This window comes from Colletes latitarsis, chromosome 9 (genome assembly GCF_051014445.1).
Source record: "Colletes latitarsis isolate SP2378_abdomen chromosome 9, iyColLati1, whole genome shotgun sequence".
NCBI classification, from domain to species: domain Eukaryota; kingdom Metazoa; phylum Arthropoda; class Insecta; order Hymenoptera; family Colletidae; genus Colletes; species Colletes latitarsis.
The window spans coordinates 21,381,358-21,398,396 of NC_135142.1; the positions used below are offsets into that span (position 1 = coordinate 21,381,358).

The window sequence follows — 17,039 nt, forward strand, 5'->3', positions numbered from 1 at the left end:
ATCGCGTCTTCGAACGTGATCTCGGGCTTCCTTCTGGTCGAAGCACATTGGGGGGAAGGATTGGCAAAGAAATTAAAGTCATATTTGAGTTTTGGACGCTGGTTAGGATGTCTTTTATCATAGATTGCGAGTGATGAAATGGTGGATTGGATTGGTCATTATGTTCAATACACGTTTGGTCTCTGAGAAAACTTCTGGTCTTGGGAATTGATAGATTTCTAGAAGCACTGTTCAATATCAACATAGAGTACTTCTTAGTTTTGCATTTGACTCTAAATAAATTCAGGAAGGTTGATCAAAATTTGCTATCTTCATCGTTGCAACTAGGTGACTTCAAAGGCTAATAAATTCCTGGAAGCCCTTTTCAATATTTTTCTGCTATCGAAAGCATGAAGCTTTATTTAGAGGGTTAAGTAGACTGAAGGAACATATAATGACTTCTTGGTGTTTTTTGCATTTGTCTCTCCATAAATTCAGTAGGTACCCTAATATAGGAGGTATTGATCAAATTCTGCTACCTTCATCGTTGCATTTAGATGACTTCAAAAGCTAATGAATTCCTGAAGACCCTTTTCAATATCCATCTATTATATTATCTAAAGCATGAAGCTTTATGCAGCGGGTCAAGATAGACTGAAGAGGAACATAGACTTCTTGGATTTGCATATGACTCTTCGTAAATTCAGGAGGTATTAATCAAATTCTGCTATCTTCATTGTTACTTCTAGGTGACTTCAAAAGCTACTGAATTCCTGAAGACCCTTTTCAATATCCATCTATTATATTACCTAAAGCATGAAGCTTTATTCAGAGGGTCAAGATAGACTGAAAGAACATAGAGTACTTCTTGATATTATTTATACTTGATATTCCATAAATTCAGGAGGTATCCATCGATCAAATTTCGCTATCCTCTAATTCAAAATCTAATTCACCATTTGTCAATAAATAAAAAAAAATCTATCCAAGCTCCCCATAGCTCGAGTGACAAACTTTATCCCAATCAACCGAGTGTCGTTGCTCGAATCTTCCTAATCCCTACCAATAATAATCAGTTCAATTGCGCTCTAAAATTACATCCGCCATATCCGTTTTATTTTCTTCGACGGTTCGAAGATGCGTGCACGTTTTCTGGCGAGTAGCCGTCTCGTTACATGAGAAAGCCATGGGGTTGGAAAGCCGGGAGCGAACGCATGCGATGTCACGTGTGCAGCCGCGGGCCGAGTGCGTGTCGCGTTTGCTTTCCGCTTTTGCGGGGCACATCGTTCCGGGGTTACACCCTCTCGAGCACGCACTCCTAAACGCCGGCACGATTAAGGTGACTGTCACTACCTCGGCAAAGGGGATTAGCATTTCAATTATTTACACAATGAAACGTCGCATGTCTTTCTGCGTCTTCCTCGCACCGCGTACCGTACCCCGTTATTTGTTCGCCCCTCTCTGTCGTCGACGGGGCGCGACGTTCCCTCTTTGTCCAGCGTGGATAACGTCGAGTGCCGAAGTCGCGTGGCGATGTTTACTCGTCGGCGATTGAAGCTTCTCAAAGGCCCTCGACGGAACTGCATCGGTAATCCAACCGTGCCGCGATAAGTTATTATTCTACCTTACCGAGCTCTGCAACGTGCATCTCGGGCTGCAGGAGGCTCAGGCGCCAAAGTTCAGGTCAATAATAAATACGAGAAATTATTAACGAAGACTATTCATCGCTCTAGCACGACGAAATCACGACAAATCTATTGCAAAAGACGAGACTTTTCATCGAGTAGTTTGCACAATTCTCAATGTTTATCGTTAGGGGAAATAAATCTCGAAGAAGGATGATATGCATATAAATTGTACGGCATATTTGTAGTTATGCAGTTTAATAAACAAAATTTCTTCTAGCATTATTCAGGAGCGATTAGTGTCGAATAAAGAAACCAGTTAAGCTTGAGTTTCCATCATCGGCCATGGAAAGTAATATTTACGAGGAAACGGAGAAAATAACTTCAAGTTTAAGATCGTCGAGAAATGCATTATTTTGCATAAAACCGACGTCAACAGAAACAGAAATTTCTTCGTTCCCGGAATGTTGTCTCTGGCGTAGAACCCGTTTCAGCGATAAATCGATAAACAGTTTGTCTTTTTAACGAAGCAAGATAAAAAAAGCGATTAATCTGGACGTTCGAAGCAATCTATTGTAACGGGGAAAAGTAGAACGTCGAATAAATTTTCTTTATGGCGTAATTTCTTAAATAATCAATTATATGAATTATTGCAACGAGTTCCATTACATGTGCGTCGTATGTGATTTATGCACGACGCAGTATCGTCCCATTTCAGCCGAGTAGCCAGCCACTTCACGAATGAACAATATTTTAACGCACGGTTAGGCTCCTCAAGACCTATTGCCTGGCATTTTTATTTTCTGGTCGCTCAAAAACGTTCGTTTGCAGCGTTGAAACGCACCGACGAAGGGAAGGCTATTAACGAATTTGACTAAAAAATGATATTTTATAAAAACGACCATTCAGAGCACTCGAATTTCATTATATTTAGTGCAAAATAACAATATATGTTCTCACAATATTTTTTAAGACGTGCAATCAATAAATAATGTTCTCGAGGGAACTGCGCAGCGTTCAAACTCCGTCGAGACAGTTTTTTCTCGAGGATAATATAGATTCACAGCAATTGAAAACATTTGGTCCCCGCGTGAAACTTCCATATCGGACATGGAAATCGACTTGATCTACGATTCTCGTCGATCACGTGGGCGTTAAAGTATCGAGCAACGAACGTACCCTGAGGAGGAGAGATCCCAAAACTAGCGATGGGACCGATACGATTAGAAATTCGATACTGAAATAGTTAACAGTATTAAAAATTGCAGAAAAAGACTTATGAAATGACCGGGAAACATTGGTTCAAGGTTTGATACCAAAGTTTAACCTTTACGATATCTTTGAAAAATTGAAATAATTTTATTTGTTACTACAAATATATTTTTCTCAATGGTCCTACGATTTCTTGCTAATAAATATATTTTGTGGAAGTTATTTGGTGGTGAATTATAGTTTTTGAGATGGTATCGATGAGATTCGTTCTGCATCGTTCCCATCGCTACCCAGGACACCAAGGACGTTCGTTGCCCCCGCGACTAAAATGCATAGCGGACCGCAATAGTCCTGCCTGGCGCCAGGATAATGAAGCAGCCTTGCTGGTCGTCCAGGGAGAAGCCATCGATCTATCCCCACGAATACTTTAATTTATCGAGAATTCCGTCTCCGTTGCCTGTGGCTGAACTTAACGGACCTAACCGAATCAAGATGGAGTACCTAACAGGGTCCGAGGTGAGAAAAAAGACATCGAGGTAGCATCAATGCACGACAACCGTGAAACCGAGCGGTAGTGATGGGACCAATCCAATGACGTACTGATTAATATCGATACATATCGAGACCCGAAGATCGCCTTAAACTATCGATCATATATCGAAGTTGTCAATCGATGAGATGTTCTTGTTGACGTTTCTTGTAAAATAGAAATACAGTAAAATTCCGATTATCCGGTATACATATGAAAATTAAGGAATTTACGTGGTTAAGAAACAACTTTTACAATATCATTAGAATTTCTAAATATTCTTCACCAAAATACGCGTTGCTTACATTTTGAAACATTAAAATCGTCCAATCCGTTCAGGAGTTATGACTTTTTAAACATACGCATTAAATTTCAGGGGATTACGCATGAAATTCCGTTTATGGTCAGACATTGTATTTTCGGTAAAGAATTTTTTTTCTCGAAAATGCGTAGAATTTCGGGGGTATGTCTATTCACCAAAACTGATTATAATGGACCCTCGCAACTGAAAATAATTTATTTGGAACGATTCGAAATTTTTTATTTTTGGCGAAAAATTTGTCCACCTTTTTGAATTTTTTTCTCGAAAATGCGTAGGATTTCAAGGGTATGTGTATTCACCAGAAATGATTGTAATTGACCCCCGCAACTAAAAATAATTTTTCCAGAACGATTTGAAATTTTTTAATTTCGTCGAAAAATTTGTGCACCTAACCTGTCGATTTTTCTTAAAAATTCATTCTTGATTTTCAATAAACACAACCATGGGTGATGTAGTAATACAATTCATTAATGAAGAATAAAATATATAAAATGCCTACGCTTTATTTGTCAACTGTTTAGTATTGACGTCACTGCTGTGACTAAGTAGACAATAAAGCTCGATATAATTGGTTTCAAAATCATAAATTTAGATACGAGATTATCGATTTCAAACGTGAACGTATCAATGGGATCAAAACACGTGTTAGACCCATCGCTAGCCACCGGTTCTCACCACGAGACAAAACAACAACGGGAAGGAAAAAGAAAAGTTTAACTAATATGGCTCGTGTTCGAAGAGACCCGTCTGTGTTTTCGTTAAAAATGAATTTAACAAGTTCGTGTCGAGCAGTCGGACCAAACCAAATACCACAATAATTCAGTGACATCAAACATCAGCAAAATTGGACGAAACCATTCCCATCGAAAGAAAAATCAATAACAAATATAAAAATTAGTAATTTCAACATACAATTGAAAAACTATGTGAGAAATATTGTATTTAGGATAAGGATACAATCGAAATAGAAAAACTGGACGAATAATTAACGTGTGAATTAATTTCCATAGTTTGTATTCTACTCACATATTCTTCGCGATTTGGAATGTGGATAATTGTCAAATTGTATACATATCTCTCACTTTTTGTTATTAAGCAAACATATAAAAATTATTGATATTAATGACTGTGGAGTTGTGAGTCACTGTGTCCACCGTAATCATCAAATACTCTACTCCACACTTCCGAGACACGTTATTATTAACATCGTCTTGATCGATGATCTAACAACGGAAAGAATTATTTCACGATTATACCCGGAGATCGTCATTAATCGTCGTTCTGTAAAAATTGTTACATTGATCGAGGCTTCATATCTATATCAATCGAGCGTTGATTTATCGTCGCGAATTAAGGAAGATTTTTGCCCGATATTAAATACTTGGATCGCTGGTTTCGCTTCGGCGTATATTTATTAAGCTCTTTAAAATGGGGCACGAGCATCGACGAGCGCAATTATTAAATTTGTATCAATTCCGGCTGTCTCGCGAAAGACACGGTGATAATAGTGGATTTACCGCATGATTTACTATCCTATCGAAAATGCAATTAGCGTCAGAGTTAGAGCATGGGAAAGAGCAATGTCGTTGGATAGCAAAGCCTTGCTTGCATCGAAGAATTTGTTACTTGCAGCTACTACTTTAGCGTAAAATATTGATTCGCTTCTGTGTTTGTTTTTCCTTTCGATAGTAATTTTAATAAAAATATCCTCGAGATTAAATTCCTCGGCGTTTAACATTTTATATTTAATATATAATTCCTCGCGTGCAATTTCTAGCAATTATCGGCGTTAAGTAATAAATAATATGCGTCGTCGGTCTCGTTAACATAATTCGAAATTCGTGTCTGGTCGAAGCTGTGCTATTTCTGTAAATATAAATAAAGAAACACGAGGACTACGTGCTTTGGTTTCCGTACGCAAAAATCTTAAACATTATTATCTTTCGTGTTCGTGTCACTCATGAATATTTCTTCCATTTAATAAGACGTTACGAGCGTTAAACTTTTTTTTCCCCCAGTCGCGATTTAACCAGCGACAGATTAAATTAATTTTTTTCTTACGTATCGCGATGAAATCAACGCTCGGGCGGATCGCTCAAGATCACGACTGCGAATTCGCGAGTGTGAATTATTACCGCGCGATTAGCTTCGTATGGCATCGGGGCTCGGCCGCTGCCCCTAATTTTCACAAATTGATCGCTTCATATATCGGACGATACCTTCAACCCCTTTATTACAGACCCAGCTTCGTGTCGATAATGATCGTGCAAATCGATTCTTGTTCCAATAAATAGTATGCGCTTGATATTCTCAATTTTCCAACGGCCAACCTTGCGGAGAAGGGAAATTTCTTCGAAAGGTCGTTGCAATGATTATGGGAAAAATTAATCACGATTCGATATCCAACTGTGCATAAATCAGCTGGCGCGAAAACTAATCGGATCTAAAATTCGTTGGAAACTTATTTTAAATTGTGTCTTGAATTATTTGAAATTTTATTGCAACGAGTAACCGAATCTTAAGTTATTATTTAGTTATATTAATAGTTACGTTATCAATTACAATTTTTAATTTCTAATTTATTTTCAAGCTGGTGCAATACGAGAAATAGCAATAGTGAAATTGAAAGTGTTTACGATTGGGGTTAATTATCGGTTTAAAGAAAGTTTGCTAAAAAAACTAATCGAATCTAAAATTCGTTGGAAACTTATTTTAAATTGTGTCTCGAATTATTTGAAATTTTATTGCAACGAGTAACCGAATCTTAAATCATTATTTAGTTATATTAATAGTTACATTATCAATTACAATTTTTAATTTCTAATTTATTTTCAAGCTGGTGCAATACGAGAAATAGCAATAGTGAAATTGAAAGTGTTTACGATTGGGGTTAGTTATCGTTTTAAAGAAAGTTTGCTAAAGACGGATATTTAATGTTTTGTAATTTAAGGAACGAAAGGAACCACGTCGAACGCTTATGGCAATGGAATTTATTACAAAGTTGCTTTCGAAATATGACAATGGTTGCACAGCGCAATGCATAATATTTTACGGTAAACATTAGCTACGATGTACGTGTATGCCTAACGTAAGAGAGTCCTTATCGTAATGATATCACCTGTAACATATCGAAATACTTTATCGTTTACATGTAAAATAGAGACAAATGGACGCGCGCTTAACCTAGGAGGATGAGCAACATTCGGGCGAACGCGTTTTTATCGATTCGACGCGGCCAACATTACGAGCAGAGATGGACAAAATTCTAATCCGAATAAAAATTTCGAATATCGAACGACAGACAAAATCTAATTAATGATAGGATGAAATATTTTATAACGAGCAGACAAAAATTTAACTGTTAGATCGAATGAAAGTCACAAGTAAATTATTCTACAGTAATTTTGCCAATAGTTGACCAAATGAACTATTCTTTATATCGCATTTCTACCAATTTATCCGTCACAGAAATTTATTAATTGTTGAGACAATTAAGTCGAAACTTTTCAGAACAACTATTTCTAAAATGACCCTATGTTGACTTTATTAGTCACCTATTCGAACAAAACGTTGCCCAAATCTGGTTTCGGAGCGATCGTAATCGCTTCTCCCGTGAGAGTCCTCTTCGATCAGAAAAGGTTCGAGCGAACGTACGCGGGAACGATCGGGACCATATAATATATAATTTAAGGTGAGTGCGCGCGTGATACGTTATTTAAATGGCAGGAGGAACTATCTCAAAGATTGAGGTAATGAGGAAGAATGAGCTATTTAACTCTAAAATAAAATAACGTTATTCGTCTTACGTTCTACGGTTCGCCCAACGAGCGCGTGAGCTTTCTCGTCGCGCGAGACGCTCACAAAAACTTAGGAGAGCTTATAATTAGGATGCACAGAGACGCTGCCGCGACAAGTCGGCGTTGTTCGTCGCAGCCGCGGAGCCTTCGTGAGGATCGAGTTAAATTAGTATCGAGAGAATCCAAAAAATATGGAGGCCCTGGCAGCTGCGACTGCTCCAAACGCTTGTTCATCGCAGAAGCGTCGCCGTGACGGAAGCACGCGACAAACACGTTCAGTCGATTCGTTTGGATCTTTCGTTGATTCGTTCGTCGCAATTATAGTAATGGTGCATTAGGTGACAGTTGCTCGTCGATTCGGATCTTACTTCGATTTAATACGGTGCTCTTTCGATCTTTAATCTCGTCGGTTCGTGAAGAATATTGATATTTCAGTGGGGAATGGAACGTACACGCGAGTTAGGGCTCGATGGAGGCACTGTTAGAAACAGTTTTTATAATTTTCCGGCATTATTCCATTGTAAATTCCCCCCGTAATTATTTTGATGCGTTCGTGTTCAATTTCATGGGAATTATTTAACGAAACATCTCGAATTATTTCAGAGATTATTTCGAGATAAAGGTTTTATTGGTATGTTTGGAATTGAGTTGTGGTTTAAACGATTCGTCTTATGAAGGATCAAAATGGTCAAAATCACACAAGATTACAATCATAGTTTTTGGAAGACTAAAACTTTGGGTCGCTAAATTCAAACTTAGAGAAAATTAAGTTTTCAGAGGAAGGATCGTGAGAGTCGTTTGACCTAATGAGGAGACTTACCAACAGAATAGTAGCACAAAGTTAACCTAACATAGCAAGGGGCTGCCTACGCAACAGAATATAACGCAGAGAGGCGAGCATCATAACCAAAAGGTGGCCTACACGAGTGAAAAGCGAAAACTCCAACTTGGAAAAAGGCAACCTACACGGTAGACGGTTAGAAAAATCTATTCTAACATAATAAAATGCTGCCTACGCAACGGAAAGGTGAATGAACGTATTGTAAAGAGATACAGGTCATAAGACCTAATTTAAAATCCAATTTAACCTGGATACTAATTTTCATAAAAAACTTCTACAATTTCAGTGTGCCATATTGAACTCGCCACTTTGAATTTTATAATTTATTTTAAATATTTACGTTATTACCTCAGTTTCGACCATTTTGACCCTTCGTATCTCCGAAACCTTTCTCATAATTGATGTGTCATCGTTAATTCTCATCTAGACCCCAACAAAGTACCAAATTTTGCAGGAAAAAATAATTAATTCCAGGGAAACTCTTTCGTGTAATTCACAAACACCAACGTGCAGGCGAGATTGGTGTCTTGCGTGCTACTGTGCACGCGCCTAATCGTAAATCGTGACAAATAAGACACGCTAGTCGACTAACGCGATCACAAATATTACGCAACTACGCGGAGCCACGATCGAGGATCAGCTCGATGGCGGGAAACGCGATCGCCGGACGATCCGAGGGGGCGTCTCGCTGACGCGATCGTCAAAGGCCACCGGGTAGCGTACAAAAGTTCGTACTTTCGCTACCCAAAGGAGTAACTTTCATTTGTCAAGTTTCGCAATGGCCATCGGGCATCGGTTCGGATTCCCCCGGGTCACGTCCGATCGAGTCGTCCAGCGACCTTTCCGTCTCCGGTCGACGGAATCGTCACGCACGTCGACGCCCAACACGCGAGCTCCTTTAGATCCTAGAAGGACGTCCTTAAAATTAATCGTTGAGGCAGTTGCGTGTGGCAAGAGCAAAAGAATCAGTCGTTTTCTCCCGTCGATGTCACTGCAACGCTTCGAACGAGTCATCGAACTTTCGGCGAGTCTCTCAAAATCCTCTCTCGTTGAGGGACATGAATAATTCATTCACTCTTGGCAGATGATACGAGTAAATGGGCTTCCTTTATGTGAGTCCTTTGAAGGAAGAGCGACAACGTTCGACTCCTGAAGAAGCCACAGTGTTGGCATTTCTTTCAAAGGACTTGAGACCAATTAAAATTTGTTGGAAGCATCCATCGCCAAAAGTAAACGAGGTTGTCCATTTTAAGCTCGAACGTATTTAATGAAAATCGTCTGAGTGAAATGGAAGGTGCATCAACCGAAGTTACTAACTCGATTTAACTCGCTGAGGAGTTCGTTGAAAGTTCGCCTTCGAGCCGGACAATTCAGTTTTCTCTCAGTGATTGATGAATAATCCTCAACTCCGTATTCTTTATAATTTCAACCTCTCTGATGAAAGACTCGATCGCGAAGCCTGCGAAGGATCACCGTGACCTTTTCCAGACCTCAGAAACGACTGAGTGACGACTAACCGAAGATTACTGTCGGCATTAACGAGCTCAACCATCTTGCCTACCTGTGAAACTTAGGCGTACCGTGTGTTTATCAGAATCGTTCCCTAAATACACGTCCGACATTGAATCTTCAAATTCGTGTACCCGACGATCGCTTTCTGAACACGTCGAATCTCAAATACAGTCCCACGACTGTATCAGCTAAAATACTTCTTTCACTCGTGAGACTAACGTAAAATATTTCACGCGTACCTAGTTGTTTATTAGAAGTCTTGAATTTCTCAAAATTTACTTGTTTCTAGACTGAATAAACAGTCAAATGTAGTTATACCAGGAACTTCCAGAAAATGTGGAGAGCTTCATCACGTTTATCAGGTAATTTATATTATGATTTCTACTTCATTAACACTGGCAGTACTCTAAATTACCCATTCGTAATTTCTAATAAAACTTGTGAAAAACTTACTCGACTGAATTGTTGAATATCGTAATTTTCTATAAGAGGATGAAGAAACACTTATTTCCGTTGCATTATACATTTTTTCACGTTAATTTCTTTGAAACAAATAAATACACTATAATTGTCAGTAGTTCTAGTGTTAGGCTGAAGAAGAAATATGTTGAATTTAATTTCTCAAAATTTGCTCGTTCCAAAATTGACAGTCAAATATAAATATAATCCTAGTCCACACAATGCAGAGGCATGTATTTTGTATATATGTAAAACTACAAGTCGATCTGTTAACTGTAAATATTGAGATATCGTGTTCAGCCAGTATGGAAGATGTTGTTTCGAGGGAAACGACTATAAAGTTTCAAGAGTATACAAAGAGTTCGATTCCTATAACTTCAAGAAAATGAAGCGACCTGGACTATGCTATCCCCTAAATACCATCGTGAAATATCTTCGACGACACAAACAAGAGAAGCATCTTAGTCGCGTCCAATCTTACTCTAATCGTTACAAAATCGAGTCTCAAAAATCGTAGTCACAGTTCGTTTCGCGTCGTCGGACGAAGAACACTACGTCTCCGTGGATCGAGCATGCACCATCGACCGATCGACAGTCGCGAGAGGTTCCTTAGATCCTAAAAGGTCCTTAAAATTACATTCTGAGGCAGTTCAGTTGGAAAGAGCGGAAGGATCAGTCATGTTGCGTCTAGTTTCGGACCCGTCAACATCCAGCAAAGTCACGCGACCGTCGACTTGCCTCCGTTACGGTTCTCTCTCTCTATCACCGTGTCCTCGTTCGTTCCTCACAGGGCGAGAAACTTCATCAGTGCGTCGTAAATGAGCCGAGGATTGATGGTGCCGTCTGCGGTGTACCGGACACCCCTCAAGGAACCGTCATCGTGACTAACAACCCCGTACTCGCCGACGATGAAACCGTCAGGAGTTCTCTCTTCGACCCTGTACTTCCTGTAGTTTCTACCCTCGACGACGTAGCCCACTTTGTGGCCGTCCTCGACCTCCGACGAGTTCGAGGACTCTGTGAGTATCAGTTGGGGCCCGTGAGCGTTCCCGTTGCTGCTGACGCTGACGGACTCGTCGACCTCGTAGTTGGGCTCGTCGGGTTCCCCGTCGCGATCCTGACTCAACGGTTGACCTTCCGAGTCGTAGATCCTGCTGGGTTCGCCGTACACCTTGGCTGGCTGCGAGTAGATCTTGGCTGGCTCGGAGTAGACCTTGGCCGGCTCCGAGTAAACCTTGGACGGTTCCGAATAAACCTTCTCCGGTTCACTGTAGACCTTGGCTGGCTCGCTGTAGACCTTGGCTGGCTCGCTGTAGACCTTGGCTGGCTCGCTGTAAACCTTGGCAGGCTCGCTGTACACCCTGGCCGGCTCGCCGTACACCTTCTCCGGCTCGCTGTACACCTTGGCTGGCTCGCTGTAAAGATTGGCCGGCTCGTTGTACGGTCGAGCAGACTTGTAGTTCTTCGACGACTGGCTGTAGACCTTCGCGCCGGGACGATTGTAATGGGAAGCGTCGTAGTGTCTGCCAGCCTTACGGCCCTGAGCCTGCAGACGGTCCGGTTGGACCTCCATCGGCTCCTCGTTAAACTCCTTCGGCTCGGAGTTCTCCTCCGGCAGCTCGTAATTCTCCTCGGTTGGCAGGGTGATCATGTCCTCCGGGGAGTTACGAGCGCTGCTATTCGTCTCTCTATGGTGTTCCGTTAAGGCCACGGTGTGCCTGTTCACCGGTCTGGGTGTCACCGAACCGTGACTCTGCCAGCTGGTGCTCGGTGAGCCCTCGTCCACCGAGAACTCGCTTCTGTTCGATTCGGATACGATGTTGCTCAGCTCCTCTGTGACGAAGCTGGAAGACGGCGGTGTTATCGTCGTCGACGATGATCCAGACGCGGTTGTTTTCGCGGTAATCGTTGTGGTGGTTCTCGTCGTCGGACTAGCAGCCGACACTTTCGTTGTGGGTGTCCTGATCGTGGCGTTGTTCGGCTCTCTGGTCGTTTCTTTCGACGGACTTCCAGTGGACACCGGTAATCGAGTGATCACCGAGGCGTCAGCGTTATCGTAATGCTCCACCCTGACCTTGTACGGCGTCGCCTCGACGGTGGACGTGACGCTGACGCCGATCACCTTCTGCCGACTCACCCCTCTGCTCGACGAGTTGTTGCTGGTGGCGTTCGTCCTCGACTTTTCTCGAGACGCCACCGACGTCACCGTAGTGGACGAACTCTGCGGCGTCAAACGCGTCGAGGATATGTCGCTGGTGGTGCCCAGCTCGTCGATCAACGACGCCAGATTCTGTTGCCTGTTCTCCAGCGTCTTGTGACTGATCGGATAGAACCGAACGATCTCGTCCCGGCCGCTCGAGTTCCGTGCCCTCGAGATGATCTGCTTGTTCCCGGGATTCCGCGATATTCGGTAGATCGACGCCTCGTGCTGATGCGATTCCGCTGTCGCGCTGTCCCCGACAGACGATGCTCCGTGCCCACCGCGCCGGAAGCCTCTGCGTCTCTGCGGCGGCGTGGCCATCGCGCCGTTTATGAACACCGACAGGAACTCCGTGCCCGCGAGTATGTCGTTCCTCTTCGCTGGAGCACCGGGTACTTCGTCCCACACCAGTGCCGCCTGCAGCAGTACCTGAAACGTGGTTCATCGTTCAGTGGAATGGCAGTTTTAGATATTAGACGGAAAAGTAGTGAATTTCTTCACAAACCCCAAATAGGATGGATGATAGCATTTGGATTTATCAGTGGAGAACGTAGACGTCATGGAAATGTATTTGTTTATATCTCGTTACAAGCAGGAGGGAAGAAAAGGAAAGGAGTACTTGTGAGAGAGATACAGGTTGAGAGTGTCCCTCTTCTGGCGAGTGTAGAAGGTGTCGCCATAGATATAACAATTCTTGGTCAGAATAGTTTGTCAGTATAGATCTGGGATATCGAGATGGGGGCTATTTTGATTCAATTTTACAAGAGAAATTATTTTATTTTTAATTCTATCGCAATTATTTTTATTTTTATACGACTCTTGTGTGCGTCCTCTATGTTTTGAAAGATGGAGAAGCATTAAAATTCACAGAAGCTTAAGGTATGTCGGTAGAAGTTTTAAGAAGCGATTTATACGAATAGGAAGAATTATTTAGCTTTCTTTCTCCTCGAGTGAAAGTATTGCCCACGTGGAAAATTTCATTTTGCGTCTGGCTAAATCCCGGAAGCTGCAGATAGTGTCTGTTAGTGTCATCGTATTTTAGAGCCATTTTTTTCACGATTGTGTCACTATGCCATAAAGTTTTATACAAGAAGAGTATTGTCGAATTTACGATTAGTTAAATTACAAATGTCTCCGAGAAAGGAAGCAAAGAATTTGCCTAGATTTGTACCTAATAATACTTAAGACTAAAAATCATTCATCCTGAGGAAATCACAATACCTGATTTCATTTCAAATGTACATATAATAAACTTCATTCGTGTTGCATATTATATATAAATTGAAAAAATAAATAGAGTGTTCTACTTCTTGATTTTGTCTTTCTAACTCAATTCCAATGTACCAATTATATGACACGAGATGATTCACGAATGATCCGACAAGGGAAGTAATAAGTACGTGAAAATGTGACGATCGAACTGGAGCTATAGCGGTGCGTCAAACTGTCAGGAACGCGTCGTTGAGCGAACCGGTTGCTCCTGAAATCGCGAGGCGTCTAGCTTACACGATCGGGTAGATCGGTGAAATAATAATCAGAGCGCATGCAACGAAAGCACACGCGCGTGTGTAACGAATGCAAAGTTTCGAGTAGCTGCGCCATAGGGTATAAGACTCGAACAAACTGTTGAGAGACCGTTATAGCCACGCGAAATCGGTGAACAAGTTCGTAAGTACTTTATGTTCCGAGGACACGGGGAACACGCCGGGCTGCGTTTGTTTTTTAATCCCCGCGCGAACGATAAAACGCCTTTACGTCCGTCGGTTCTGGATACGCGAAGGTCGCGCCAGGTGCATTCGAGCAATTTATAAATTACGTTATAGCCGCTGTAAAGTCTCCGAAAGGGCGCAGCTTATTACACCCGGGTATGGAAGGGGGCATCAGCTCGTGTTTCTGCTATGTCACCCTGTTATCTTCCGAAACATCTCATTTCCTAGCTCGTTTAAAACCGTCGGCCTTCGGCGAGCGTTAAAACTGTACGTTCATCAAGAGCGCAATGAATACCTCTTAAAAATGTAAAGCAGCAACGCTTACTCGCTGAGATATGGAAATACTTATTACCGTGGAATTCGAACGTACGCGAGTTACGAAAGTTTGTTATTTTAACTGGAAAGTTTGCGATTTTCTCGGCCCTTCGGGCTCGTTAAACTCGCGGCTTTCGTTCGTTTGATCTTTTTTGCGAGAAACGGCTATACGGGAAATAAAACCGGAACTTGTAATATTAATGAACGTAGGATACACGAATAAAGCATAAGATAATATTTTTTAAACGTTCCCTCGAGGAAGATATATCTCGAATAATTAATGGTCGCGTGAAATATTAAGATTGATAAGACAGGCAGCTTAAAGATAAATTAATATTCCTGGGATTTTCGAGTCATTCATATTTCAGCAATAACGTCGTTATTAAGAGCAATGTTATTAACCATGTCACCGTTCGTTGATTATGATGTGATCTTGTAAGATTTTCAAGGCTCGTTCCGCGAAATAATTGGGAGAAGTATTGTCCACTGTTTTCGCGTTCGTTTTTATTATATTTGTACGTTGACAATATTTATGGGCGTTTGAAGGGAACGACTTTCAAGTTTCTGTCATTAAAAATTAGTAATGCACGATAAAATTCATTTCCGAGGACCTTGTCGTTGGCGTTTATTCGACTAATGATTTTCTTCATTTTATTAACGTAAATAACTCGAGGGAACCGTAATATTCACATCGCTCTAATTGAAAGGCACGACAGGAGAGGTTGATATCGTGTTTCGTACGTAAATTGATATTGCAATTTTAGTATGTACATTAAGGTATGTAGTGCAAGTAAAGAGAAATAACTATATAATTCTACATGGTATACTTCTTCTAAATAAACCATTAAATAAACAGATAACAAGTGATCAAACTGGTCTTATACTGAAAAGTGTACTCTAAATAATAACACGTTTATCGAAGTCTCGATTGCCAAAACAGAAAATCATTGGGTTTCTGTGCAACGACCACCCAATTATTTAAAGAGTGTTACGACTCGAGCGTAATTATATGCCATTTATTACAGCACATATGAGTTTTTGATACGAAATCTACAAGACATCGGTGGAAAAGGTTAAAGCACGACAAAGTAAAGTAAAGCGAATCGTCTGACGCAACGAGCGTCGGCGAACCTTCCGCGAGATTGCAAAAATTCGATTCAGAGCGCTTTACGGCGAGCCCAGACTGGATAACGCTGAAAAACCGGCAGTAAAACCTCCCGGCTCGGGAGGTACGAGCCTCTTTAAATTATTAACGGCACTGCGTCCCGCGCTTTTGCGCCGCGAATAAACATTCTTACGCTTTTTCTGCCCTCCGTGCCTCCTTCCACCCGTTCTCGTTGTCTTCCGACCGCCGCGTCAGAGATCACGTAATAACGACATAAATTAAACCTTTATGCCCCGTAGAAAGCGAGCCGTTCGTGTACACGAAGAGTCGACCGCGACGAATCTCGTGAAATTTCGGAGCTTTTGCCGCGACAAAAGCGACCGTGCGCGGTAGATCCTCCGAGAAACCTGCGCGCGCAGAGATTGCGTGCGCGTCGTTTCGCGTCCATCGCGGACCAGCAAAATGTAATCTAATTAACGATCAACAGATTATATTTTGCAATCGCTAAATGGCTATTAAGAAATAGTATTGAGTGATTTAAAAACTGTCACTATCCATTGTTATTTACGATCAAAATTAATCACTAAACTGTATAATCTGAATGCTTCTGCCACATTTAATTCTGTCTGATGTTAGAAATATATGCTTGGTGATTTTTATTATTAATCAGGGTTGCCCAAGACTGAATATTGAAATATATTTTAAACTACCGGTTGTATTCGTACCATTAATTAATCAATATAGCGTGGATCGTGCCTCGCACTGAAATTGCACAACGAAAAATGTTTGGTCGAATATGATTGATTTCTCGATCCACGTGGAAAACTGTGATAACTTCATCGTTCGGTGAATAGCGTTGCTAGTGAGAGGAGATTCGGTGAATCGAAGAAAATTAAAGGGCTTGTATCGCGCGAAACAAGATTAATATCTTCGCGCGATGGATTCCGGGGTTCGCCGGAATTAATAATCGTGACTTCGGCTCGTGCGCGCTCCCATAAATCGTGCGCACGCAACCGTGTATACGCACGGGAGATATTCGCTCGATTTATAAAGTGGCTGGCAACGTTTGAGCCGGCCAGGACTGGTCTAGAACGGTTTCCTGTTGAAAGGAGAACGCTTATCGTCGCACGGACACCTCGGATGAGGTCATTCGGTGCGCCCACTTATTACCCTTGCAGATGGCCCGCCATTCTGCCGCCCATTATACGCGCGGGATACCCGAAACGATCGCTTTTTTCGAATTACTATTTCCTCGGGACCATTTCTCAAAAAGAAACTTGTGAGTTTAACGTTTTTACAGCGTTTCGATTCCAACCGATACTCGCAACAGGTAATTCTGATAGGTTAGATCCGTCCCAATAACCACCATTTTCTTTATTTTGGATCGAAAGTATTGTATACATACTAATAGAAATGTTTCGACGTTTATCGATA

General features: G+C 41.5%; 1 protein-coding gene across 2 annotated transcripts in view; it reads right to left on the minus strand.

The window, feature by feature from the left end:
• Positions 1–6,529: 6,529 nt before the first annotated feature.
• LOC143345242 (uncharacterized) overlaps positions 6,530–17,039 on the minus strand; it is a 59,850-nt gene continuing 49,340 nt past the window's right edge. Inside the window, exons 2-3 of one of the 2 annotated variants that reach the window (XR_013080246.1) lie at positions 7,535–12,905; positions 6,530–7,503 (exon numbers count right to left, since the gene is read on the minus strand). Coding sequence is in view for 1 of the 2 variants with exons in the window: in XM_076772161.1 (XP_076628276.1) it covers positions 11,061–12,905 (1,845 nt within the window). In the remaining variant the exon portion in view is untranslated. Of the gene's footprint in view, positions 12,906–17,039 lie in introns of both variants that reach the window. The other variant, XM_076772161.1, reaches the window with a different exon arrangement.